General features: G+C 46.5%; 2 protein-coding genes across 4 annotated transcripts in view; both read right to left on the minus strand.

Moving 5' to 3' along the window:
• Positions 1-100: 100 nt before the first annotated feature.
• On the minus strand, positions 101-1,594 carry SH3BGRL3 (SH3 domain binding glutamate rich protein like 3). The gene is made up of 3 exons (XM_055574053.1): positions 1,422-1,594; positions 672-839; positions 101-561 (listed from the first exon to the last, which is right to left on the minus strand). The coding sequence occupies exons 1-3, from the start codon at positions 1,467-1,469 to the stop codon at positions 496-498; spliced, it is 282 nt and encodes a 93-aa protein (XP_055430028.1). The 5' UTR covers positions 1,470-1,594; the 3' UTR covers positions 101-495.
• A 1,179-nt stretch (positions 1,595-2,773) lies between these two features.
• Positions 2,774-26,053, minus strand: part of CEP85 (centrosomal protein 85) — a 36,648-nt gene continuing 13,368 nt past the window's right edge. For 2 of the 3 annotated variants that reach the window (XM_055574039.1, XM_055574040.1), the window contains exons 4-14: positions 21,559-22,247; positions 20,601-20,734; positions 20,093-20,210; positions 18,625-18,810; positions 12,115-12,267; positions 11,749-11,900; positions 10,273-10,387; positions 9,311-9,361; positions 6,175-6,282; positions 4,779-5,004; positions 2,774-4,463 (exon numbers count right to left, since the gene is read on the minus strand). In XM_055574039.1, coding sequence (XP_055430014.1) covers positions 4,303-4,463; positions 4,779-5,004; positions 6,175-6,282; positions 9,311-9,361; positions 10,273-10,387; positions 11,749-11,900; positions 12,115-12,267; positions 18,625-18,810; positions 20,093-20,210; positions 20,601-20,734; positions 21,559-22,247 — 2,093 coding nt within the window. In that variant the 3' untranslated portion in view covers positions 2,774-4,302. Of the gene's footprint in view, positions 4,464-4,778; positions 5,005-6,174; positions 6,283-9,310; positions 9,362-10,272; positions 10,388-11,748; positions 11,901-12,114; positions 12,268-18,624; positions 18,811-20,092; positions 20,211-20,600; positions 20,735-21,558; positions 22,248-22,746; positions 22,977-26,053 lie in introns of those variants that run through there. The other variant, XM_055574041.1, reaches the window with a different exon arrangement.

The following is a 26,053-nucleotide window of genomic DNA, read 5'->3' on the forward strand; positions in this document are numbered from 1 at the left end:
GTCGACCTGCCCACCGAGCAGTCTCAGCACAATCACGTCTACCACTAGCTTTGCTCAGAGCCTGGACCTGGGAGGCACAGGCCACACCAGACAGACACGGTGCCAATGGAATGGAACATTTAATTGTTTCTGCGGTGCTCCCGGACGGGGATTGCGGGGCCTTTGGCAGAGCCTTGGCTAATGGAATCAACAAAGGTGCCCATCAGCCAGTGCCAGGCAGGGTGGCAGCCTCAGGACCGAGCTGAGGACAACCAGCACTTGGGCTGTTGCTTAAGACAATTTCTGAGACCGGTGGGTGAGGAATGTTGCTGCTGAATGGAGAAGAGGGGGCTTACAATTAGGGGAGGAGAAGGGGTCTTGGGTTGAGGGGAGAGGCTCCCCGTTCAGAAGGTTAGGAATAACAGGGAAGTTGGTCACAAGGTCCTTCATGGCCGGGGTGATGGCTGGGGGGGTGGGGGGGGAATGTGATGACGAAGTCCAGGGGGCTGACTTGGCTCAGGCCAGTTTCAGGAACTCCTGCAGTGTGTTTTGTTCCACAGCCTCCACGAAGAGCTCATAGTCCTAGGGGAGGGGAAGAGAAGCGGTCACCAGAGTGCTGGTGTTCTGTCTCAGGTCTGACTCTGGCTGGTATCCTCCTGTAACGCTCCCTCCACCCCACCCAATGCCCATACCCCACAATACTGGTCTCCGTTGACAATCTGGGGTGGGGTGGCCTTGGGGTTGCCGGCCAAGGCTCGCATCTCGTCCCGCAGGGCGTTGTCTTGGGAGATGTCCACTAGCTGGTACTGGATGCGCTTCCCATCCAGGATGCGGGTCACCTCACTCTGCTGGGACTTGATCTGGGGGCAGAGGGCGGGTAGGGGTTAGCGGGCAGCCTGGAAGGTTGAGGGGGAGAACCCTGGGCAGAGACAAAGTGGCTATGGTCAGGAGCTATGGTCCCCCCTGTCCCCCTACACACCCTAGGGGAGGGTTCTGGCTACAGGGAGTTGGGAGGATGAGTCAGGCTTGTGGTGGTGTGGGAGGAGAGAGGGACCACCAACCATGAGGAGGGGAGTCAGGGTGAAGGTAAGTGAGAGAAATTCAGGGTGGGGAGAGCCAGGAGCTCAGCAAGGGGACAGCAGGGCAGGCCTGGGTGGAGGCTGGTAAGGGGCCACCCCCGCCCCAAGTACAGGCACAGTGGAGAGAGGAAGGGCCAGATAAGGACAGGGTCAAGGATCGGCCTCGTAGTGGGGGTGCGGAGGACCCAGGATGCCCTCAGTAAATGTTCAAGGTTCAGGATGGGGCTGTAGAACCTGCCCCCAGCCCAACTCCCGGAGGCCATGCCCAGCACCTCGGCGCCCCCGCCCTGGGGGCGGGTCCCAGGCGCCGGGTCCAGAGCCCCGGAACCGCCGCCCGCGCTCTAGCCCAGGGCGCACACTCACTTCGCGGGAGCCGGTGACCGACGTGCTGTAGACGCGCAGGCCGCTCATGCTGCGGGTGGACCGACGGGAGGGCAGGCAGACAGACGGCGGTGGCAGCAGCTGCACGGCCTAGAGACGAGGCCGCCGCGCTCGGGAGCGGTTTCCTTCCTGCTCAGCCCGCGAGTCACCGCTCTCGGGACCAATGGGCGGCGCGGACAGGCGCGCGGCCGGGGCGGGGCCTGCGCGACCCCGCCCCGCGCACCGCCGGGCCCCCTCCCCTCCCCCTTGGGGACTGGGCGCGCCGGGGACCCGCGTCCCACGCAGGGCCGCCCGTTTCAGCCCCCCCGGCCTGGGGCTCACAGTGTGAGGCCAGGGAGCGATCTGACGGAAAGGGCGGGGGGAGGGGCTTGGCAGAGGCCGCCTCAGCCTCGCCCAGGTTTGCTGCACCCAACTGGTTGCCCTCCCCCGCGTGCCACGACGCCGCTGCTCAGCTCCGGGCTTTGAAGGCTCGGGGCTGTTCTCAGTTCCCCGCCCAGGGAACCTGGCTCCCGTCGAGCATTGTCCTGGGGGCCACCCACACATAGCTAACCCCGCGGGGCACGCCACGACAGTGACAACCCTTCGCTGCGAGTTTTCCCCAGAGCTCCTCTCCGCTCAGATAGGCAGGTTGAGACAAAGGTGGTGGCTGGAGACAGGGCCACGCCCTCAAAAAGCCAAATGGGGGCCAAGGTGAGAAAGGCTTCTAGCTCTGGACCCGGTGCAGGCAGAGGCTGGCAGTGGGGTTCCCGAGTCTGGCTGGGCCCTTGTTAAAAATCCACAGCTGGTCTTGGGGTGGCCCCAGCCCCACCCGGACTTCATGCTGCAGATGACCCTCCAAAAACCTACTACCAGCAAAATGCAGGGAGTACAGTACGAGGCAGCAACCAGCCCAAATTTGGAGACTCAGCTATCTGTCTGTGGTGGGACATGACCCCCCTCAGAAGTCTCCCCAGGTCCAGGGCCCCAAGAATAACCCAGGAAGACAAGCCTAGCTCCTGGAGGCAAACAGTGCCCTGCCTTGCTCTGGGGAAGCCACTTCCCTGCAGCAACCCACAGGCAGCAGACTTCCTTGTCAGGATTACTGAAACTCCATGACAAACTTGCTGTATGACTCAAGGCAGCGTCACGCAATAGAAAGTGCTGTAGGAAGAGATCTTATCCATCTCCACAGACAGAGGAGAAGTGGTAGAGATACAAACATGAGGCTGGACCTGCCAAAGTTCCCTCTTTGCTGCTGTTCGGAGAACTTGGCTAAACACCCAGGCTTTGGCCCTGACAAGCCAAAATGAGGGGTGGAGTATGAATGGCGATGGAAGGCAATGGAAAACTGAGGAGTCTGTTAAATTTTTATTTTGTAAACAAAATAGGCAATACAAACCAGTTGACATAACAAGGATTCATATAAATAACTGCTTATAAACTTTATGAGGGAAAAATACCCGTGAGCATGGTGGCTGGGCTCCCAATTCAGGGTGGAGACCAACAAGGCAGCTCTGCTTTTAGCAGGCAGGAGCCCAGAGGCTGAGGGGACAGCTGGGTGGGGATGCTCTGAATGGAGGGTTAAGTCACTCCATAAATAAAACACCAACTTGTAAAAACACTTAAGAAGGAGTCTCATTCAGGCCTGGGTGTGAGGTCCGGGATGCTGCCCTGCTAGCCCAAAGCTTAGCAACCACCTCCCAGTGGCTGGCTCTGGACTCCTGAACTGCTCAGGACCCCCCCTCACACGGCCCTGGCTCCAGATCTAGAGGAAACCTTGAGCTGGCCCAAGGACCAGACACAAACAACTACAAGATGCTCTCTCAACAAAGAGGCAAGAGAAACCAGAAAGCACAGCTCCAAAGGCCCCAGAGAAACAACTAAAAACACAAACGCTATACCTTGAAGCTGACCTGTACTGGCTACTCTGAACTCTCAAGGAGCCCAGAATAGGAAAGGGAAAGGACCCCCATCCCCAAACACGAGAGAGGCACAAATCAGAAGGCCAGGCACTGGCCCCAGCCTTGGGGGAAGGGGGTGAGCAGCCTGACAGTGCCTTGTGGTATCAACCCAGAACCATAGAGAACAGTTTGCACTCAAAGCCCAAGAAGGGGCTACCTGGCCAGCCTGAGAACAAAGGACAAAGGGGCTGTGCTAACTACATGACCAGGGCCCCAAGGGCACGGGGCAGCTCAAGTGGGTCTCCTGTAAATAGGCATGATAGCAGAGATGAAGGAGCCCTGGGTATAATCCCCAGGCCCCCAGTCCTAGCAAATACTTTGCTAATGAACAGATCACCCTGAGGCATCAGTGAGAATAAGAGCCCTGAGGAAGGAGGAGTGGGCCTGGGCCTAGGAAAGTCCAAAGCCAGCTCAGGCAGGTCCCAGGAAGGCTGGCACAGAGGGCCGGAGGATTCTCAAATGGCTACTGTTACTGGTACTCAGCCTTTCCCGGCCCTTCTAAGGAACTTTGGGCATCAGCACGACCAAGGTACAGAGTGGGAATGAATGTGGATCCATCCCAAAGGATGCGGAAGGGAGTTAAACAGCCTGTTTGTTTGCCTTTGACATCAGCTTGTTACCAGTAAACAGTCTGTGAGGATTTACCTGCAAGTTAATTAGTAACTCACCCTAAAAGAGTGAATCAGGATGACAGGATAAATGCAACCCAACAAGGCAAAGCCAGAGTTGGGCAGGACAGACAAGATTCTCTCACAGGCCCTTGGCCCTGTATGCAGGCTCACACCTCCCCCCTCCCACCCCTTCTCTCCGGGAATAGCAGCAGATAGGAGGCAAGAGATTGTCAGGGCAGAACCTGCTGGACGGTGCTCTCAGCAGACCAGATTCTCCCTGGGGGAACACAGCTTGTCCACCCCCAGCATTCCTCATTGTGTGACACAGTTTTCTCCCATGTCCTGGGCATATCTATCTGACATGGTGGTCCTTAAGTCCTCGATGTCACGGCGTAGCTGCTGAACCTCTTCCAGTTTTCTCCTGATTACATCTGGCTTCTGAAAATCTAGTTGAGTCCCTGGGTGCTGTGCAGCTGGGGAGGAGAAGAACATTTTGACAGAATATTAATAAGTCAGAAGACACTTCCATGTGGAGGGGGCAGTGTGGACAGACAGTACCCTAAGGCCTGTGGTCTTGGAACATGGCACTTTTTACAAAACAGCTAGGGATAATGGGCTAAAAGTCCTGCTGCCTAAGGGCCGCTTTTGTTTGTCCTACACCCAGGTACCCATAAGGATGCCTGCTTCCAAAACAGATTTACTGAACCTCTAACTGGGAAAGGTAGATAGGGGTGAGAGGAGAATGAAAGCCATTATCTCCTAGGTCCCAGACTGGTCTAAGGACTCACAGTGAATGCCCAGGAGCAGGGAGAGATTGGGGTCGTGGCCCTGGGCCCTCTGGGTCACAATGCTACAGACAGCCTGCAGATCTTGAAGACAACTGGCCAATTCCTGGTGCAGCTCCAATGCCAGCTGAGCTGTGTCTGATGAAGATGGGGACCCTGATTGGACCTGTCGCAGGTGTTCTTGGAGCGTCAGATTCTTCTCAATGAGGTCCTGATTCTGTACTGAAAGCTGAGCAGATAGACAGGTGAGCATGTTAACTCAGGCCCAGGGAGAAGCAGAGTAACTGCACACGAATGTGGATATACATATATGGTGTGTTGAGGGGAAGCTATGAGACAAAGGCAATGTTCCCCCCTCCCCACTCCTACTAACAGGCTTTGCATTGCCCTTTCCCCCATCAATATCAGGCTGTTTCTCCTGCAGGTAGGTTGGGCCCACAGGACCGCAGCACTGGAGAGGAAACTGCACCCCAGCAGACTGAGTCAGCAGCCTCCAGGTTTCTGTTCAGGAACCAGAGAAGATACTCCCGCTCCTCGGAACTCTATCTGAAGCCAGTCCCTCAGCCAACTCTGTTAGCCAGGCTATTAGAGAAGGCTTAACGTGAACTGTGAAATCTGAGGAGACACTGGTTTCAATCTCTCCTTGCCACCCTGACAAAAGTGGCCACCAGCCAGCTTGATCAGTGTGTGTCAGAGGAATAAAGTGGGCGAGAAAGACAACGTGACAGCTAGTGGCCACTGGGAAGGTGATGGCTAGGGGCTAAAGAAGCTGCTGACCTGGAGGACACAGTGCTGAAGAGTGCCCTGCCTTTTCAGCCCTTCACCTCGGTGGAGTCAGGCTTCACTACAGAGACCAGCTCATTCATGTGTATCTGTGTCTCTTTCTCTCCCTTTCCCACAACAGCTTTAACATACTCTCCTTCCCTTCCTACCACTATTCTGTTTAAAAGACAAGGAATAGAGTTCCTCCACTAGTCCCAGCCCTTCACCCACACTGGGCCATATGACCATCTTTGCTCTGGGAGACTCCTTCCTAGGCACTTGGCCAGTGACCTTGACCGCCCCCTGCTGACAGCTCTGTTTACTCCAGGAGGATCACCAAACCTTCAGTCTTCTTGAACCCTTCATCCCCAACCCCACAAACCTGTGGCTGCAAGAAGATAAAATAAGAGAGAATGATTTTCCATATCCAAAATGCATTACTGGATAATTACAGGCAAAGATAGGCTTAGGACCTTTAATATAAAGGATGATGCAATGTTCCTTCTTACTCCTCCAAAAAAGCTTAGTAAGAGACTTCTCAAAATGTGGGGGGTCTTGTGGGAGTAGGGATGGGTAGAGTACCAGAGAAATTAGGTTTGTAAAGATAATGCCAAGAGGCCTAGCTGGTGCTGCTCACCTCTTTCACAGCTGTGCGCAGCTGCTGCAGGGCTGTCTCCCTCCTTTGGGCCTCCTCTTTCAGGGCCTGGCTTGTTCCTTCTTCTTGAGCCACTTCCTGCTCTAGGCTCTGAATCCCATGACAAGGAGGGTGGGAGAACACATCAGAGGCAACAAGTCTGGGTCAGACCACATTGCCTCTGGTCTGGACTACATAATAGTAAAGCCCCACCCTGCCCACACACTGCTGCTAAGATTATTTTAGAACAACCCTGATCTGTGACTTTCCATCAAAACCCTTCTCAAGCCCCTGACCATGTACCATCTGAGGTCAGGCTCCTCAGAAGAGCATTCTATTAACAGGTCAGCCTGGCCTTGACCTACTTCTCTATCTTTACCTCTTTTTACCCTCCACATCACCTCCACTCTAGTCACACTGACTGACTGGCCTTCATCCCCAAAGATTCCAGCGCCAATACTGTTGCTCACTTTTCTTTGCTTTTGCCCAGAATGCCCCTCTGCTCTGCCAGTCACCTGGGAAACCTCCCACCTCAACCTTTCTTCATCTGCAGATCAGATTCAATTAATCCCAACCTTGCCCTGCTACTAATACTCATGGCTCATGAGTACATGTGTTGGCTGCGCACTTGATTCCTCTATTAGACTATAACTTTCTCGACGGCAAGAAATGTCGTTTGAGTTCAATTATTGATTGAGCACTCACTACTGACAGGCACTAGGGACACAGAAAACAATACCAGACATTCCCGTCTTTGAGGAGCTCACAGCCAAATGCCCTTGACAACTGTTGTTTAGTCACCAAGATGTGTTCCACTCTTTTGCCAGCCCATGGACTATAGTCTACCAGGAGCCTCTGTCCATGAGATTTCCCAGGCAAGAATATTGGAGTGGGTTGCCATTTCCTTCTCTAGGGGATATTCCCAAACCAGGGATCAAACCTGCGTCTCCCGCACTGAGCCGCCAGGGAAGCATTGTATATTAATAAAATAAATGGATGTAAACATTCACTAGGCTTGACTATCTCTTTAGAGGACTTGAAATCTGTGAACTAAATAGACCCACATGATGGCAATGGTAGAATAGAAACTGCTATTAATATGGAAGAAGTTCCCAAGACACCCTGAGAGTACATTATAGCATAGTATATTAAATGCTTTTGACAGAGATGAGAAGGAGTAGAGGGCACTCTCTGTCACCTAATCTAGTTATGTGTATGTGTGTGTATGTGTATAGCGGTGGTCAGGGTCAGGAGAGGGAGGTATAGACTTGTTATCTTTTGCCTCTCATTCTGTTCATTCCAATTTCCCTCTGGTTTTGAAATTGATTTGGACAAATAAAGTATAAATAATATTTCTGAGCTTTTCCATTTTGTTTTAATAAAAAATTAAACAGCCAAGGAGAATGTCTCACCACCACGAAAGACCCAAGGTGACCATTTTGAATCCACCTAATTCCACCAAATTCACCTGACATTTTAATTTGTCTTAGAAGTCTCATCATGGGTAAATATACATTTAAAATGTTGTGGAGGGCTTCCCTGGTAGTCCAGTGGTTAAGAAAACACTTTGCAATGCAGGGGACACCGGTGCAATCCCTGGTCCAGGAAGATCCCACATGCCTTGGGGCAGGTGAGCAAGCCCCTGTGCCCCAACTACTGAAACCTGCACACCCTAGAGCCTGTGCTCTGCAACAAGAGGGGCCACTGCAATCAGAAGCCTGCACACTGCAGCTAGAGAGCAGCAACCAGTTGCTCCAACTAGGGAAGGCCCTCTCAAAGCAACAAAGACCTAGCACAGCCAAAAATAAATATTTTAAAAATAAATAAATAAAATGTTGTCAAGAGTTCCAGGAAACATACTTTGAGATCCATTAAAAACTACTAAAATCTTGGGATTTTAAATGGATGTAGGGAATTCCCTGACTGTCCAGTGGTTAGGACTCCCTGCTTTCACTGCCAAGGGCCCACGTTCAATCTCCAACACAGAATTAAGATCCTGCAAGCTGCACAGTGAGATCCAAAATAATAACAGTAATAAAATAAATGGATGTAAACATTCACTAGGCTTGACTATCTCTTTAGAGGACTTGAAATCTGTGAACTAAATAGACCCATGAAGGCAACGGTAGGACTGAGCTTTCAGCTGTTCCTCGGTGGAAGTGCATTTCACCTGTTTTGGTACGAAAGCCTCTTTTAGAATCCAGAGAGAACCTGTACCTAGAATTTCTTGGAGAACCCAATTAAGGACACTCCCACTCTGGTCCAAAATAGAAACCAGGAGTTGTCTTTAATTTCTGCAACAGACCTGCCCTCCAGCCTTGCCTCTCTCCAACTGCCAATCTTCTTCCACACTCAAGTCTGAGCTGCAAACCTGACTATATCACACCCCAACGAAATGCTACGGTTGATTCCCGTCACCCACCTAAAGAATAAAAGCTAACTTCACTGGACAGTCCAAGCCCTCCCATAGCCCAGTTCTCCAGCTGCCACCTTACTCAACATGCAAACGACTTATAGCTCCATGCATAAACCCTGCTGTCACATGCCTTCGTGTTCCTACCCACGATGTTCCTTCTATCAGAATTTCAATACCATCCTATGCTAGCCTCCTCATTGCCTGGCTAACTCCTCCTCCTTCTTCAAGCCTCATGGTCTCCAGAAACCCTTCCTTGATCTCCCCTACTTTCAATGACTCTTTTATGCTCCCCCAGGGTAATATGGATGCTCTCACTGCACTGTGCTGAATGAAACCCCTTCCCAACAAGATTGTAAGCCACAAGCACTGATTTGGTCTCATGCTTGTACCCCTGGATGTGTGCTAAGTCACTTCAATTGTGTCTGACTCTTGGCAATTCTATGGACCACCTGCCAGGCTCCTCTGTCCATGTGATTCTCCAGACAAGAAGACTCGAGTGTGCTGCCACGCCCTCCTCCAGGGGATCTTCCTCACCCAGGGATCGAACCTGTGTCTCTTACATCTCCTGCACTGGCAGGCAGGTTCTTTACCACTAGCACCACCTGAGAAGCCCGAAGCTGGTACTCTTAACACTGAGCAAATCGCAGGGCAAAGAATAGGGTTGGTTGACTTCTAGAAATCCCATCAAGTCCTGCCCATCATGTCCCAAGGATTCCAGCTCACCTGTACTTGTGAGTGCAACTGATCAATCTTCTGCTGTTGCCTCTCCACAATCTGAAAGGCAAAGTTATCAAGGACGATTGCAAGCACATGCTAATAGTGGGGCCAGATGGCAAGAGGCTGCACTAAGATCTGCAGTTTGACTATTATCTCAACTGGCTACAGCCAATTAATAGTGAGAACAGAGTGAAAACAAGAAATATAAACCAGACTCCCTATCCTGGCTACTTAGCTTCACAGTCCTGTGCTCCAGGCACAGAGGTTTAAACAAAGTGGAATGCAATGCAAAGGACCTATGACTACCATGGGGAAGTCAGGTGGAGAGAGACACCTTCACCCTGATGACTGTCGGCCAGCAGAATCAACTTCACATACAGCCAGTGTACCTTCTGGTTCTTTGGTAGAGGACATAACTGAAAATTCAGTTTAACGAAGCCAGTCCTGTTCAGGGCTGTGACAGTTTTTCACTTATAGCTTTGATCCCACTGTTCAAGGAGGGAACCTAAACAGGTCCAGAATCCTGTCCTATGAGACCTCAGGTACTCTCTGAACCGTTTCTGGGTCTTTTTTGCTGACCTTCAAACAAGTCTCTCTGGAAGGTCCTGGGCTCCTTCTTCTATGCTGAATTAGGGCCACCTCACTGGCTACCACTCTGCTCAATGCAAGAGGTTCTGTAGAGGGCCTGAGCCATGAAGGAAGTGCACCAAGCTTCAGTGCACCATTTTGGTACATCTAAGTTTGGATATTCAGAGGCATGCCCTTCCCTAACTTTGCTTGTCAGTACTAAGGATGGCTATCTAAAATGTGAATTTATTATGCAAGGATGGCTTCTAGGAAAAGAAAGGAAAAACTCTGGGTAACAGATACTAGGGGGATTGGGGCCAGAAATTCATAGTTCCCTACCAAAACCCAATCTTCTGCTTCCTCTAAGCCTACCCCCTTATGGCCTGGACGCCCTCAGTCACCTTTCGAAGGGAATCACATTCCTTCTGCCAAGACTCCATTTCCACTTGGGGACCTTGTCCTTGTTGAGCTGGACCATCTCCACTGGCATCTTCCACACACTGCTTATCTTGCAGGCTGAAAGACAGTAGCCTCTTCAAGAACTCTAAATCAGAGAGATGTGGCTTTGATTCCTGATACTGCTATTTACTGGGCAAGACAAGTAGGCCCTTCCAAGCCATAGCTGGGGATAATTGCTTAGGTCTGTTTAAAGTTGGGAATGCCACACAGAAGCTGCTTGCTCAGTCTATGTTAGTTCCCTTCCCTAGAGGTCAACATCTATACAATGTGCCAGCAATTCTTTACCTACCCAAGGCATCTTTATTCTTTGATATTTAAAAGTAAACACTCATCACATGTATTTAAATGACAAAAGTCACACATACAGGATAGAGAAATTTTAGAAAATGCAGAAAAACACAAAAAGTCCTTTTTTCTTTGCACATCCAGTCTGGGATTGACCCAACTTTGTCCCCTAACCACAATCACTTTCATCATGGGCCATATGCTGAGATAAACAACAGGGTTACTGTGGTTGAATGTGGGATGAGAAACCCAATCCATCCCATTAAAAATTGGATTTGGTCCAAGAGGCTGTTGAAACACAGCCACGACATTTTCAGAAACTGCTATTAATATGGAAGAAGTTCCCAAGACACCCTGAGAGTACATTAGAGCATCTTGTTTTGTTCTCAGAATCTGCTGTGTGAGAGCAATCCCTAGGGCTAAGGAGAAGTAACAGATGCTCCTGGTAGCCTTCACAAGATTCACCATGTGGATAACCCTCAGTCATCAGCACCAGGATCTACTTCTGCAAATACAGATACTCACTTTCCAGTTTATAAAGTGCTCCCATTCATTCAACACATACATATTCAAGAACTATTACCCAATACTATTATGATGCCAGGCACTGGGTTGGATCTTTCCAAAGGACAATGGAAAACCCCACTGCACCACCATACCACTCACATTCCATCTCAAAGACACAGGCCCTGCTCATAAACAGTTTTCCTATTACTTACAATCCAAAGAAAACAAAGCTCAGAGAAGTAAAGTGAGTTGCCCAAAGTCAAACAAGCAGTGAGTAGGGTAGCTAGGACCAGAACCTAGCTCTCTGCTTCTTTTTAAACCCCTCAGGGATATCTGGAGAAGACAATGGCAACCCACTCCAGTACTCTTGCCTGGAAAATCCCATGGGCAGAGGAGCCTGGTAGGTTGCAGTCCAGGGGGTAGCTAAGAGTTGGACACGACTGAGTGACTTCACTGTCACTTTTCACTTTCATGCATTAGAGAAGGAAATGGCAACCCACTCCAGTGTTCTTGCCTGGGAGAATCCCAGGGACGGGGGAGCCTGGTGGGCTGCCATCTATGGGGTGGCACAGAGTTGGACATGACTGAAGCGACTTAGCAGCAGCAGCAGCAGCAGGGATATTTACCTATGTCGGGTGGAGAAGTCAGCTTCCCTCTGTCTCAGGCTTTCCAGTTGAACCTCCTTTTCTCTGCAGGCTGCCTGGGTCTCCTCCAGCAAGCTCTCCAGCTCAGTCACTCTCTCCTGCAGCTCTGTGCTCTTCAACTCAGAATCCTTAAGCTGAGAGACAGGATTCCATGCTTAGGTCAACAAGCAGGGAAGACTTTGGGTATATTTCAAAAACTTTGCAGTTCAGTTGTGATGTGAGTCTGGACCTGACTCCTTTGGAATTTTCCTTTCAGGACACCACAAGGTCACTGCATGCAGCAAAGGTTGAGAAAGCCCCCACCACCACCCGCAACTTGCCCCAGGTATGCTTGGTCATTGCTGCTACCTGCTGACTCTGTTTCTGATGGTCTTCCAGAGTGGGCAGGTCAGCCAGGTAGCGCTCCAAGGTCTCAATACGCTGCTGCTTCTCCCGGTTCTGCTCGGATTCCTTCTGACATTTCTTTTTCAAATTATTAATATGTTTATCACGACCCTTGACCTATTGGAAAGAAATGTTAAGAATCCTTCTCCACTGACCCCTCTACCATCTTGAACGTTAACTATTTTCTTGAAGTGAACACTGTCTTTGACCTTAGGACTATACCTGTTTTCTACTACCATGAAGGCAGGAAGTTGAACAAACTTTGCCATTGGAGATTAGGACATAAAATGCAGAGTTATCACACCAGAACTTTCTGTTCAAGGGCAAGGAAGAGGGGATTCTTGGGCAGTTTTCAAAACCTGGTAGCTCTACTGTATAATAGAAGAATTTCTCTGGTCTTTGTTCAAGTTCCTGGAGGTAACTTCTAAACTCTTAGAATATCCCAAATAATAAATATGTCTTTGTTATTCACAGTGGACCAGTTCAGTTCAGTCGTAAAGAGTCGGACACAACTAAGCGTCCGACTCTTTGCGACCCCATGCAATGCAGCATGCCAGGCCTCCCTGTCCATCAGCAGCTCCCAGAGTTCACCCAAACTCATGTCCATCGAGTCGGTGATGTTATCCAACCATCTCATCCTCTGTTGTCCCCTTCTCTTCCTGCCCTCAATCTTTCCCAGCACCAGGGTCTTTTCAAATGAGTCAGCTCTTCGCATCAGGTGGCCAAAGTATTGGAGCTTCAGCTTCAACATCAGTCCTTCCAATGAACACCCAGGACTGATCTCCTTTAGGATGGACTGGTTGGATCCCCTTGCAGTCCAAGGGACTCTCAAGAGTCTCCAACACCATAGTTCAAAAGCATTAATTCGTCTGTGCTCAGCCTTCTTTATAGTCCAACTCTCACATCCATACATGACCACTGGAAAAACCATAGCCTTGACTACATGGACCTTTGTTGGCAAAGTAATGTCTCTGCTTCTTAATATGCTATCTAGGTTGGTCATAACTTTCCTTCCAAGGAGTAAGCATCTTTTAATTTCATGGCTGCAATCACCATCTGCAGTGATTTTGGAGCCCAAAAAATGAAGTCAGCCACTGTTTCCCCATCTATTTGGCATGAAGTTACGAGACTGGATGCCATGATCTTAGTTTTCTGAATGTTGAGCTTTAAGCCAACTTTTTCACTCTCCTCTTTCACTTTCATCAAGAGGCTCTTTAGTTCTTTGCTTTCTGCCATAAGGGTGGTGTCATCTGCATATCTGAGGTTATTGTTATTTCTCCTGGCAATCTTGATTCCAGCTTGTGCTTCCTCCAGCCCAGTGTTTCTCATGATGTACTCGGCATATAAGTCAAATAAGCTGGGTGACAATATACAGGCTTGACGTACTCCTTTTCTTATTTGGAACCAGACTGTTGTTCCATGTCCAGTTCTAACTGTTGCTTCCTGACCTGCATACAGGTTTCTCAAGAGGCAGGTCAGGTGGTTCTGGTATTCCCGTCTCTTTCAGAATTTTCCACAGTTGATTGTGATCCACACAGTCAAAGGCTTGGCATAGTCAATAAAGCAGAAATAGATGTTTTCCTGGAACTCTGGTTCCTCTGCCTTTTCTAAAACCAGCTTGAACATCTGGAAGTTCATGGTTCACGTTTTGCTGAAGCCTGGCTTGGAGAATTTTGAGCATTACTTTACTAGCGTGTGAGATGAGTGCAATTGTGCAGTAGTTTGAGCATTCTTTGGCATTGCCTTTCTTGGGGATTGGAATGAAAACTGACCTTTTCCAGTCCTGTGGCCACTGCTGAGTTTTCCAAATTTGCTGGCATATTGAGTGCAGCACTTTCACAGCATCATCTTTCAGGATTTGAAATAGCTCAACTGGTATTTCATCACCTCCACTAGCTTTGTTTGTAGTGATGCTTCCTAAGGCCTACTTGACTTCACATTCCAAGATGTCTGGCTCTACGTGAGTGATCACACTATCGTGATTATCTGGGTCGTGAAGATCTTTTTTGTACAGTTCTTCCATGTATTCTTGCCACCTCTTCTTAATATCTTCTGCTTCTGTTAGTTCCATACTGTTTCTGTCCTTTATCGAGCCCATCCTTGCATGAAATGTTCCCTTGGTATCTCTAACTTTCTTGTAGAAATCTCTAGTCTTTCCCATTTTATTGTGTTCCTCTATTTGTTTGCATTGATCACTGAGGAAGGCTTTATCTCTCCTTGCTATTCTTTGGAACTCTGCTTTCAAATGGGTATATCTTTCCTTTTCTCCTTCGCTTTTTGCTTCTCTTCTCTTCACAGCTATTTGTAAAGCCTCCTCAGACAACCATTTTGCTTTTTTGCATTTCTTTTCCATGGGGATGGTCTTGATCCCTGTCTCCTGTACAATGTCACGAACCTCCCTCCATAGTTCATCAGGCACCCTGTCTATCAGATCTAGTCCCTTAAATCTATTTCTACTTCCACTGTATAATCATAAGGGATTTGATTTAGGTCATACCTGAATGGTTTAGTGGTTTTCCCCACTTTCTTCAATTTAAGTCTGAATTTGGCAATAAGGAGTTCATGATCTGAGCCACAATCTGCTCCCAGTCTTGTTTTTGCTGACTGTATAGAGCTTCTCCATCTTTGGCTGCAAAGAATATAATCAATCTGATTTCAGTGTTGGCCATCTAGTGATGTCCATGTGTAGAGTCTTCTCTTGTGTTGTTGGAAGAGGGGTATTTGCTATAACCAGTGCGTTCTTTTGACAAAACTCTATTAGCCTTTGCCCTGCTTCATTCTGTACTCCAAGGCCAAATTTGCCCATTATCCAGGTGTTTCTTGACTTCCTACTTTTGCATTCCAGTCCCCTATAATGAAAAGGACATCTTTTTTGGGTGTTAGTTCTAAAAGGTCTTGTAGGTCTTCATAGAACCATTCAACTTCAGCTTCTTCAGCATTACTGGTCAGGGCATACACTTGGATTACCATGATATTGAATGGTCAGAGATCATTCTGTCGTTTTTGAGATTGCATCCAAGTACTGCATTTCAGACTCTTCTGTTGACCATGATGGCTACTCCATTTCTTCTAAGGGATTCCTGCCCACAGTAGTAGATATAATGGTCATCTGAGTTAAATTCACCCATTCCAGTCCATTTTAGTTTGCTGATTCCTAAAATGTCGATGTTCACTCTTGCCATCTCCTGTTTGACCTCTTCCAGTTTGCCTTGATTCATGGACCTAACATTCCAGGTTCCTATGCAATATTGCTCAATGGACCAGAGCGTACTATAAATGCATTTATGCTAATTAGATGACTCAGAACAGGAACTGATCACTACAAAAACCAATGGAGTTGAACCCAACTTCCTGTGAAAAGAGGACAAAAACAGGAGATTTGAGTTCAATCATGCCTATATGATAAAATCCCAATTAAAAACTCTGGACACCAAAGCTCAATGGAGCTTCCAGGTTGATGAACACATGTATGTGCTGGGAGGATGACAGGTTCTAATTCCAAGAGGGAAAAGGTATGGAAGCCCTGCTTTTAGGACTGTCCCAGACCTCGTCCTATCTGTCTCTTGGCTTATCATGATTTGTATAACAAAACTGTCATCTGTGAAATTACTGAACCTGAAGGTGTCATGGGAACCCCTGGATTTACAGCCAGTTGGTCAGAAATATAGGCAACCTAGGGAACCCAAAACTTGCAGTTGGCATCTGAAATAATAAATAAGCACAGTCTTTTGGGGGACCGTGTCCTTTAAACTTGTGGGGCCTGATGCTAACTCTGAGTGGTTTGCATCAGAACTGAATTGCAAAAGTATATATAACCGTATAGGTAGTATACATACAGCCCACCTGGTCTATTCTGATGAGACAGGTAATGCATTCCTCTCTAAACACTTCATATTATATAAAGCCAAGCAATCATCTGGAAGGGCTAATGAGACTGTAAACTCCTTGAGAGGAGGGGCTGTGTCCATTTTGCTTTTATCAAATCCCCAACACACAGCACAATGCTTGGCACTAAGCAAGCAATCAATTAAGATTAGTTGAACGGAAACCTTTCTTTACTATTACAGCTTTTTCTTTGGCTTATGAAAAAGGAAGCTGGAGATAAAGCAGAAAATAAGGCAGATTTATTGATGCCAAAGAGGCTCAGGCCTAATTTGATCCAAAGACAATACAGTACTAAGAAGGATCCCTGAAAATCAGTTAAAAGCTTTACCCCAGGTACAATCTGTACCGTTCAAGCTCCATGTGATTCTCCAGATTCTCACATCTTAATATGCGCCAGAATCACGTGGGAAGCTTATTGAAAATGCTGATGGCTAACTCTTAATTTAAAAAATGGTAGGCCAGTCAGAGATGTTTATTTTTTCTCCCTTCCAAAATATTTCTAGAATGACAGGCATAAAATAAAATACCAATTTTTAAAAGGCAACAGAGGAGACAAAAGTACACAAGATAGGGGCTTCCATGATGGTTCAGTGGCAAAGAAACTGCCACTGAAGAGACTTGGGTTTGATTCCTGGTCTGGAAGATTCCACGTGCTGTGGAGCAACTAAGCCCCAGAGCCACAACTACTGAACCCACACTCTAGAGTCCCAGAGCCACAACTATGGAAGCCTGCATGCTCTGGACAAGAGAAGACAATGAGAAGTCACACTACAACTGGAGTGTAGCTCCTGCTTACCACAACTAGAGAAAAGCCCATGCAGCAACAAAGATGCAGCACAGCCCCCCAAAAACAAATAAAAAAAGTATATAAGATAGTTCAAGATGTTTTCAGAATATGAAAGGGAATGGGAAGGGCAAATGATTTGGAGCAGAGGAGTTATAATTTGCAGTAGGAGTCACAGACAACTTGGAAGACAATGTGCCCTTCACAACCCACAAGAATCCCTCTACTTGAAACGAGATACCTGAGGCAGGTAGGTATCAGCCATAAACCTGAAAAATAGGGGAATTCACTGGAAGTCTATATTCAGGTTAGCTGGATATCATTCTCACCGTAGGTTTTCCCAAAAGGAGACTGGAGATTTATTCTTTGCGGAGAAATCAAATCAGAGAGAGCCCAGCTCAGGGGTATCAGTCATGGCAGAGAGAGACAGAGAGTGAAGCACTGGGTTGAAAATAAGCATAAATAAGAATCTATGTGTAGAACTATGGGACTTTAAATCTAATTTCCTTCTCAGTGTTGAGAACCCAAAGGCCAAAAGCATTCCTGTCCCCAGCCTCCCCACCAGGCAGCAGGCTGAAGATTCTTTTCTAGAGAGAGTAAGATGAGACATCAGATATTGACATTTAAGGGTTCCCAAGTGAAAAGGGAAGACTAAGTCTGATCATCCCATAGGGAAGCCCACCAGGCAACTTCCATGAACCCAGAGCTTCCATGCAATTTAAAAATACTATATTCTTAAATATGAGCACTCTTTCATTCAAGGATCATCAATCCTCTAACGTGAAAGACACAAAAACAAAATAAGACCTGAAAGAAACACTATAAGCAGATGCAGATATCTCAAAAGGCATAATCAATATCATCAGAGAAAAGATATTGCATTCATGAAACAAAAATAGCAAAAAAACGCATTAAGTAAGAGAATACTATTCAAAAATACAGACGTACATGTCAGGAGAAAGAAAAGAGTTGAGGACAGCTAATTCTGTAGAGTGGGGCTGATATTGATGTTGATATTTGATAACATGTTGGTTATTTAACTTAGACACATGTATTATTTTGATTAAAAGTTCTTTTCTTTTTTTTTCAAACAAGCCTCTAAGTCCATGCTGTACCCATGCACCAATATCACCTGGTAAGATTGTCAGAAATGCAGAATCCCAGGGCTGCCTCCCCTTCCAAAACTACTGAATCTGGATCTGTATTTTCATCAAGATCTCCAAATGATTCTTAAACACATTAAAGTTTAAGAAGCACTGCTTTAGCTGACTTTGATGCAAGTGGTCCAGAGCTAAACATTATTAAACCGGTCCCCCAAGAATATCTGTATTAGAGCAACCTGTGAACAGAACCAGAAGATTTAGCTCCTTCTATGAAAACCAATCTCAACCTGAGGCAATTCTAAGAGCACTGGCAAATATGTAAAAACTCCCAAAACAACTGCATATGTGGGATTCTTCACCCACTTTTTAGGTAGAAGTGAAAGAAATCATGCTGAATGATGTACCACAGGTACATTTTGCAACAGTACCATTTGGTATGACTGGTCAGACTGGTTTTTCACCTAGGCCAGCTGGTTCCCCATCACAACCTGAGACAGGGAGAGATTATACACTGTCTGTGATAGTTTTGTGGGGATGAAGCAGGTATGAAGGGTTCCATTTCAAACAAACCAGTCCTGCATGAGAAGTCAATGTAGGGTGTCCCACCCAATTGTCTCCTCCAGGTTCCAAGAACAGTTTGGCAGGAAAGGGCTTACTGCCAATTCTTTTGTGAATTAGAAAGCTATCAGCTCCTTAGCTCACCCTTTCTTCCTGTTTCTTCCCTTCCTCTGAATGCTTCTGCAGTGCCACTCTGAGTGACTCTCTGATGAGCTGGACTTCAACTTCTGAAGCAGAGAGTTTCTTTTCAAGCTCGATCTTTTCTTTGCTCAAGGCTTCTGTCTTCTGTGCAAACTGTGCACGTAAGAAAGTGTTCTCTCGCTGCAATTCCTGAAGAAAGATTTGCAATATGTAACTGTTCCTTACCTTGAGAGTCCCATGTACTTTACTTATACCTAGCATACTTTGCAGTCGAATATCAATTTTCTCTAAGAATTTCTGCAAGCAGTGCTTCTCAAAGTGTGGTCCTAGGACTAACAGGGGCTTCCTTGATAGTTCAGTTGGTAAAGAATCCACCTGCAATGTGGGAAACCTGGGTTCGATCCCTGGGCTGGGAAGATCCCCTGGAGAAGGGAAAGGCTACTGACTCCAGTATTCTGGCCTGGAGAACTTCATGGACTGTATAGTCCATGGAGTCACAAAGAGTTGGATACAACTGAGCGACTTTCACTTTTAGGACTAACAGCTTCAGCATTACCTGGGAACTTGTTAGAAATGCAAATTCTTAAGTCCAACTCTCAGGCCCAGTGAATCAGAAACTCTGGGGACGGATGTTAATAATCTGTGTTTTAACAAGCCCTCCAGGTGATTCAGATGCACACTCAAATTTCGAACCACTGGCTTAAAGCAATATTCAAGGACCAGTGATGTAACAAAGGAATACAGGACAATATATCAGCAGACCTGGGCTCAAGGCCTGGTTCCCTCCACTCATTCTTTATATGACTTAAGGCAAATTCTTCCTCCTTCCTAGGCCTCAATTTTCTCATCAGTAAATGAGAAGACTGAGATATATTTTATGTAATGGCCATTCTCACACTAACATTCTGATTCTCCAAGATGGAATATTGTCTTAAGAAGCCCACTAGGTGGCAAAGCCAGTACAGTACTATAGTCTGTCTAATACTCATCACTCAAAAGCCCAAATTGCAGAAGAAGCTTGGCCAACATTGTTCAGAGCTACTGACCTGAGTGAAAGCATAGTTTTCCCTCAGTTGCTCCCAGACATGGAAGAATAAAAATGGGAATGGCTCTAAATCCAGTGCTACCTCTGCTTCTCTCTTCATTTGGCCAGGGCTGGTAGATCAAGACTTCTCAGAACATCACTCAATTCTAGGACCTTACTATGAACCTTGCTCTGCCTTCCTTTTCTCCCAAGTATGTCCTGATATCAAGGCACCTGGACTTCCGCTTGATTCCATCCTCAGGCCTTTTCTGCCCCCTCAAGAGCAGAACAGGAGATGCTTTATAATTAGAATGTTTACTTTCTGAGGGCAAGAATACCTTACTTCACTTGGTCCATTTTCTATCTCCTGGATACCTACAAGTGCCAAGCACAGGGAAGATACTGAGTTATGACAAGCAGAATGCCATCCTGGCTGCCAAGGCTTACCTGCAGCCTTAGCAAGCAGACGTCCCCAAAGGGGGCAGGGCGGCCTAAAAGAGCACTGTGGACTTGCAGTTCACTCTCTCGCACCTTCTGCTCCAGCTGAGAGATATGTTTCCTCTGCCTGCAAAAGACAGAACAGAATGAGGCCCAGGGTCCTTGACACAAACCCACTTGTAATATGAGCCCCAACTTTTCTTAAATAGGTAAAAACCTATTTACAAAAAACACTTTGTAAACAAAGACCTTGGATTCTTGGGTAGTGCTTAAGGAGGAAATGCAAATGAGAAAACTGACTGAGGCAAAATGAAGAAAGATCAGTTGCAAAGACCCAGCTGCCTCCTCTAGGCATTCCCCACAGCCCCTACAGAGATATGCAACAAACCTATCACATTATTCACACACAGAACTAGGCTACTTATCATGAGGCAAAGCAGGGGTCTAAACAGAGGAGGATGCACTGCCCTTGGGGAGATGTCATCAGTGGGGGCCCTATGGCCCCTTGCCCCCTTACTTGTCAATAAGGAGCTCCTTTTCCTTCAGAAGGTGTTCATTACTGTTCAAGATGCTCATCCATTGTGCTGGGTCTAACGTGGGCAATGAAGGAGAAAAACCAGCAGGATGGTGGCAGACGGCTCCATTCTGAAGCTGGAAGACAAACAGGCCCAGTGAACTTAATGTTAACCTACAGGCACCTGAAAGCACCTATGAAGCGCCCAGCTGTGTCTGTAGTCAAGATTCACTTTGGCTCAGTTGGAGAAGGCCCACTGTTTATGAAATAATTTTAGCTCTGATGCATGACTGGAAAGAACCTGCCTGACAGACTTCTGCCAACTGGACACTCCCTGCTCAGAAAGGCTCTAGTTTCTAAGAAAAGGTCAGTTTATCTTTCTTTATCTGGAACAAAAGCAAATCAGAAGCTAAGATGCCCTCACCAACCAGGAAAGGAGAATGTGTCCTTCTTCCTTTCTCCCCATTCTTAGTAAGTACAAGAACTTTCAAAAAACAAAACAAAAAAACAAACACAAAAGTAGTACAGTGGAAAGAATACGGGAATAAAAGATAGTTTTGAACCCTAGAGCTCTGCCACTTAAACCAGTTCTGTGTCTCTGGACAGATTAGTTATTCCAAGAACCTGGTAAATTTCTACATTTACCTCATCAGAGTAAGGATCAAATAAGATTCTGTATGTTAAAGTACCTAGCCTAGTGACTGTTATGTAAGTACATACACACATAATCAGTGTTAGTGTCCTACTTCTGGGTTTCCCTTTGTAACCCTCTGCTTTGGAGAACCAATCTGGTGTTTAGAACCAACAGATTTGATGACATTCACAAGATTGCCTATCTACAAACATCTTCCCTCCTTTTTACAAACACTTTCTTTGGAGTCAAAACTTATAAGAAAGAAAACCTATATAGTTCTAAGATTAGCACAGAAACTGCAAAGTCCAAGGAAAGAAAGGCCTCTACCTGCATTTGCTCCATCTGTAAACGGATCAACTCCAGCTGCTGCCGACAAGTGCTGAGCTCACAAGATCGCTCGTGGGAATGCCAAGGGTCAGGATTCGGCTGCCACACCTGAGAAGGTAGAGGCTTGGAGAGCCCAGGAGCAGGCTGGAGTCCCAAAGGAAGAACCCCGCTGCAGCCAGGGTGTGGTCCATTCCGCTCACATACTGCCCCGCTGCCCGGTGCCTTCTTGGTCTCAGGCAGCCCTTTGTATAGCTCCTTGTTTGTGTCGGTTCTTGGGTTGTGGAAGTAGACTCGGTAGTGGGGATCTGAATAAAGTGTCTCCAGCATTGCCGACTGATTGAGGGTAGACTCCATATTGGGAACATCAAACTTTCTCGCTTCTTCTTCTCTTTCATGGCCCACTGCTGGAAACCAGGACTGCTCAACTCCATTTTCTCCAGCAGCACCACAAAGATACATGAAATCTCTAGAAAGGCCTGGAGAACGTTTCATTGAACTGAGGTCTCCATTTCTTGTCATCCCCACACTTTCAGCCAACCCTGACAAAGGAAGTTTGGAAGAGGGTCCGGCAGCAGAATTTGGCTTGGCAGGAGAGGTCCCGAAAGTAGAAGGTATCACATGGGCTGTTGGAATGGTTACGTGGCTTTTGATGGGCTGGAAAGAAGGACTGCTACTTGAACTGCAAAAATCTGTGGAGAGAATAGTCTTCCGTAAGTCAAAATCGAAGCAGCAAGCTTTTTTTGAGTTTGGCTGCTATGCCAGACATTCTCTGCCTGAGAGCAGGCAGAGAGGGCACTTTCACAAGTATCAGGAAGAAAAATACAGCAGCTTAAATGGGAGATGTGTGTTCTAGGATCTCAAATGCCATTCCCAAGGCAAACCAAAGAAAGGTAACATTGGCTTCACTTTTAATTTACACTGTCCTTTTTATTTGTAAGGGCTTCCCTGGTGGCTCAGAGGTTAAAGTGTCTGCCTGCAATGCGGGAGACCTGGGTTTGATCCCTGGGTCAGAAAGATCCCCTGGAGAAAGAAATGGCAACCCACTCCAGTATTCTTGCCCAAAGAATCCCATGGACGGAGGAGCCTGGTGGGCTACAGTCCACGGGGTTGCAAAGAGTCAGACACAACTAAAATCCTGCCAGTCAACAAAGCTGAAAACTGAACTTAAAAAAAAAAAAAATCACTTACTTAAGGGAACTGGATTAGGTCCTACTCTTCCAAGAGCTGGGCGACTCTAAGCTATAATCCAATCTAATAAAAATGTCTTTTCCAAGGGCTGCCAGAATCTTCTTTGATTTCCAAAAGCTCCACAGCAAAGGTGAACAATGGATCTAAACTATCCAAAGAATAAGGCAAACTGGATACTGCTGCTTTGTGTCTGGGGCAGGGAGCACTGCATCTGAATCAGGATTCTGCTCTCTCTCCCACACGCCAGACCTGACTGCCAGGATATGTCAAGATATTCTTAGCAACTCTCAGGTTTCATTCTAGCACAGTGAGCACTCTCAACTGGTAAACACTGAAATCCTCTTATTTTTTACTTTGCCTTTTATTTACCCCCTTGTTTGTACATAACTATGATTTTTCACTTTCCTTGAGACTGGATAATTTATGTTTCCTTTAGCACCTGCCTAGTCTTAAGAGACAACTCTCCGATTGGCTCTGCTGCATAAGGTTCACATTTTTACTATTTCCAACTTTCAAGTGCTACTGTGAAGAGGACTACAAGGTCACAGAACTAACACAGGGCAGAGGGCCACAAGCAAAGTACAGGCAGGAATATGAGGAAACACACGTATTGCCCTCAGCAGGCAGGGAACCAAGAGAGGGGGACGAGGAATAGAAGCGTCTCTCTTTCTCAACTGTGTCCAATAGTCTTTCCAAACTAAGCAACATCTACTGTGGAGAAGAATAGATCTCCAATTTGTTCCATTTTCCATCAACCAACACAGAACACACTCAGCCAATGAGGACTAACCTTTTCCAGAATTAAATGGGTATAGATCTGCTATCATCTTCTCATATGCATTTGTAAGCAGTTCTTTAAAAACAAGCAAGCCAAATTATCCCTTATAATGTATGCAGAGTATCTAATTTCCTCTACTCAGATGATCATGGGGATATATAAAATACCATAGTAAAAACAAACAAGAAGCAAAACAACCAGTAATTTTTGATGACATGCATCAGCTTCTCAGGACCAAGAAAGAAGGACATTTCAAGAGTCAAAGGACACTATTTGTGATGTCCTGAAACTTAAATACAGAACTAGTCACAGGTAGACTGGTGGTGATGAAGATTCTAAGACTAGAAAGCTCTCTCCTTGAAATCTTCCATAGTGACACCATAACATTCTCTCATCAAGGGTCCCCACTCTCCAAATATAATAATGGAAGAGAAGACAGTAAGATTTTGGTTATGAGGGCTGCTACTATGCTGAACTCGGCAACACCTCCTTCCATTCTCCATCCACGGCACCATGCTTTCTCACGTCTCACCAAATTCAGTTTTGAGCCCATAATGCCCAAAGGAGTAATGCCAAAACCTAAGTCAAGAAGAAAGGTACCAACTGCCCAAAAAGAATATTGTTTCTCTAATTTTCTGGTGAGTATGGTCCATCTATGGATGATGACATGAGGTCTGTCAGCACTTGTCATTTATCTACTGGGTTTATCTATTTACATTAAGGAAATTGTGTGATTTCGAGAAAGTACTATAAAATGTCAAGTTACATTAAAGTCTGGCTTGTGTTTCAGAGCATTTTGAAACAAAACAGCAACACATTTTCAAAAGGGTCACTATTTTCTATAATTTTCAAAGGCTATTCAAATTTAGCATAATGAGATATGTGATTTTTTTAATATGAGCTATTTCAAATCCTAAAAGATGATGCTGTGAAAGTGCTGCACTCAATATGTCAGCATACTTGGAAAACTCAGCAGTGGCCACAGGACTGGAAAAGGTCAGTTTTCATTCCAATCCCAAAGAAAGGCAATGCCAAAGAACGCTCAAACTACCGCCACAATTGCACTCATCTCACACGCTAGTAAAGTGATGCTCAAAATTCTCCAAGCCAAAAAAAAAAAAAAAAATTCTCCAAGCCAGGCTTCAGCAATATGTGAACCGTGAACTTCCAGATGTTCAAGCTGGCTTTAGAAAAGGCAGAGGAACCAGAGATCAAATTGCCAACATCTGCTGGGTCATCGAAAAAGCAAGAGAGTTCCAGGAAAACATCTATTTCTGCTTTATTGACTATGCCAAAGCCTTTGACTGTGTGGATCACAATCAACTGTGGAAAATTCTGAAAGAGATGGGAATACCAGAACACCTGACCTGTCTCTTGAGGAACCTGTATGCAGGTCAGGAAGCAACAGTTAGAACTGGACATGGAACAACAGACTGGTTCCAAATAGGAAAAGGAGTACGTCAAGGCTGTATATTGTCACCCAGCTTATTTAACTTATATGCAGAGTACATCATGAGAAATACTGGGCTGGAAGAACCACAAGCTGGAATCAAGATTGCTGGGAGAAATATCAATAACCTCAGATATGCAGATGACACCACCTTTATGGCAGAAAGTGAAGAGGAACTAAGAAGCCTCTTGATGAAAGTGAAAGAGGAAAGATGAACGTGAAAGAGGCAAGTGAAAGAGAAGCTCAACATTCAGAAAACGAAGATCATGGCATCTGGTCCCATCACTTCATGGGAAATAGATGGGGAAACAGTGGAAACAGTGTCAGACTGTATTTTTTTGGGCTCCGAAATCAATGCAGATGGTGATTGCAGCCATGAAATTAAAAGACGCTTACTCCTTGGAAGGAAAGTTATGACCAACCTAGATAGCATATTCAAAAGCAGGGACATTACTTTGTCAACAAAGATCCATCTAGTCAAGGCTATGGTTTTTACAGTGGTCATGTACGGATGTGAGAGTTGGACTGTGAAGAAGGCTGAGTGCCGAAGAATTGATGCTTTTGAACTGTGGTGTTGGAGAAGACTCTTGAGAGTCCCTTGGACTGCAATGAGATCGAACTGGTCCATTCTAAAGGAGATCAGTCCTGGGTGTTCACTGGAAGGACTGATGCTTAAAGCTGAAACTTCAATACTTTGGCCATCTCACGCGAAGAGTTGACTCATTGGAAAAGACTCTGATGCTGGGAGGGATTGGGGGCAGGAGGAGAAGGGGACGACAGAGGTTGAGATGGCTGGATGGCATCACCGACTAGATGGACATGAGTTTGAGTGAACTCCAGGAGTTGGTGATGGACAGGGACGCTTGGAATGCTGCAATTCATGGGGTCGCTAAGAGTTGGACACGACTGAGCAACTGAACTGAACAATTCACCAAATCATTGGGTTTTTGCCACTTCAAGGATGTATCTCTAAATCTCTCCTTTCCTCAAACATACTCCCTGCCCCTCAACTCCCACCCCTCACCAAAAACAATTCATTCTTTCTAGCAACCGTCCTTTCTTGGTAAGGGGCAGACTTA

Source organism: Bubalus kerabau, chromosome 3, assembly GCF_029407905.1.
Source record: "Bubalus kerabau isolate K-KA32 ecotype Philippines breed swamp buffalo chromosome 3, PCC_UOA_SB_1v2, whole genome shotgun sequence".
Taxonomy (NCBI): domain Eukaryota; kingdom Metazoa; phylum Chordata; class Mammalia; order Artiodactyla; family Bovidae; genus Bubalus; species Bubalus kerabau.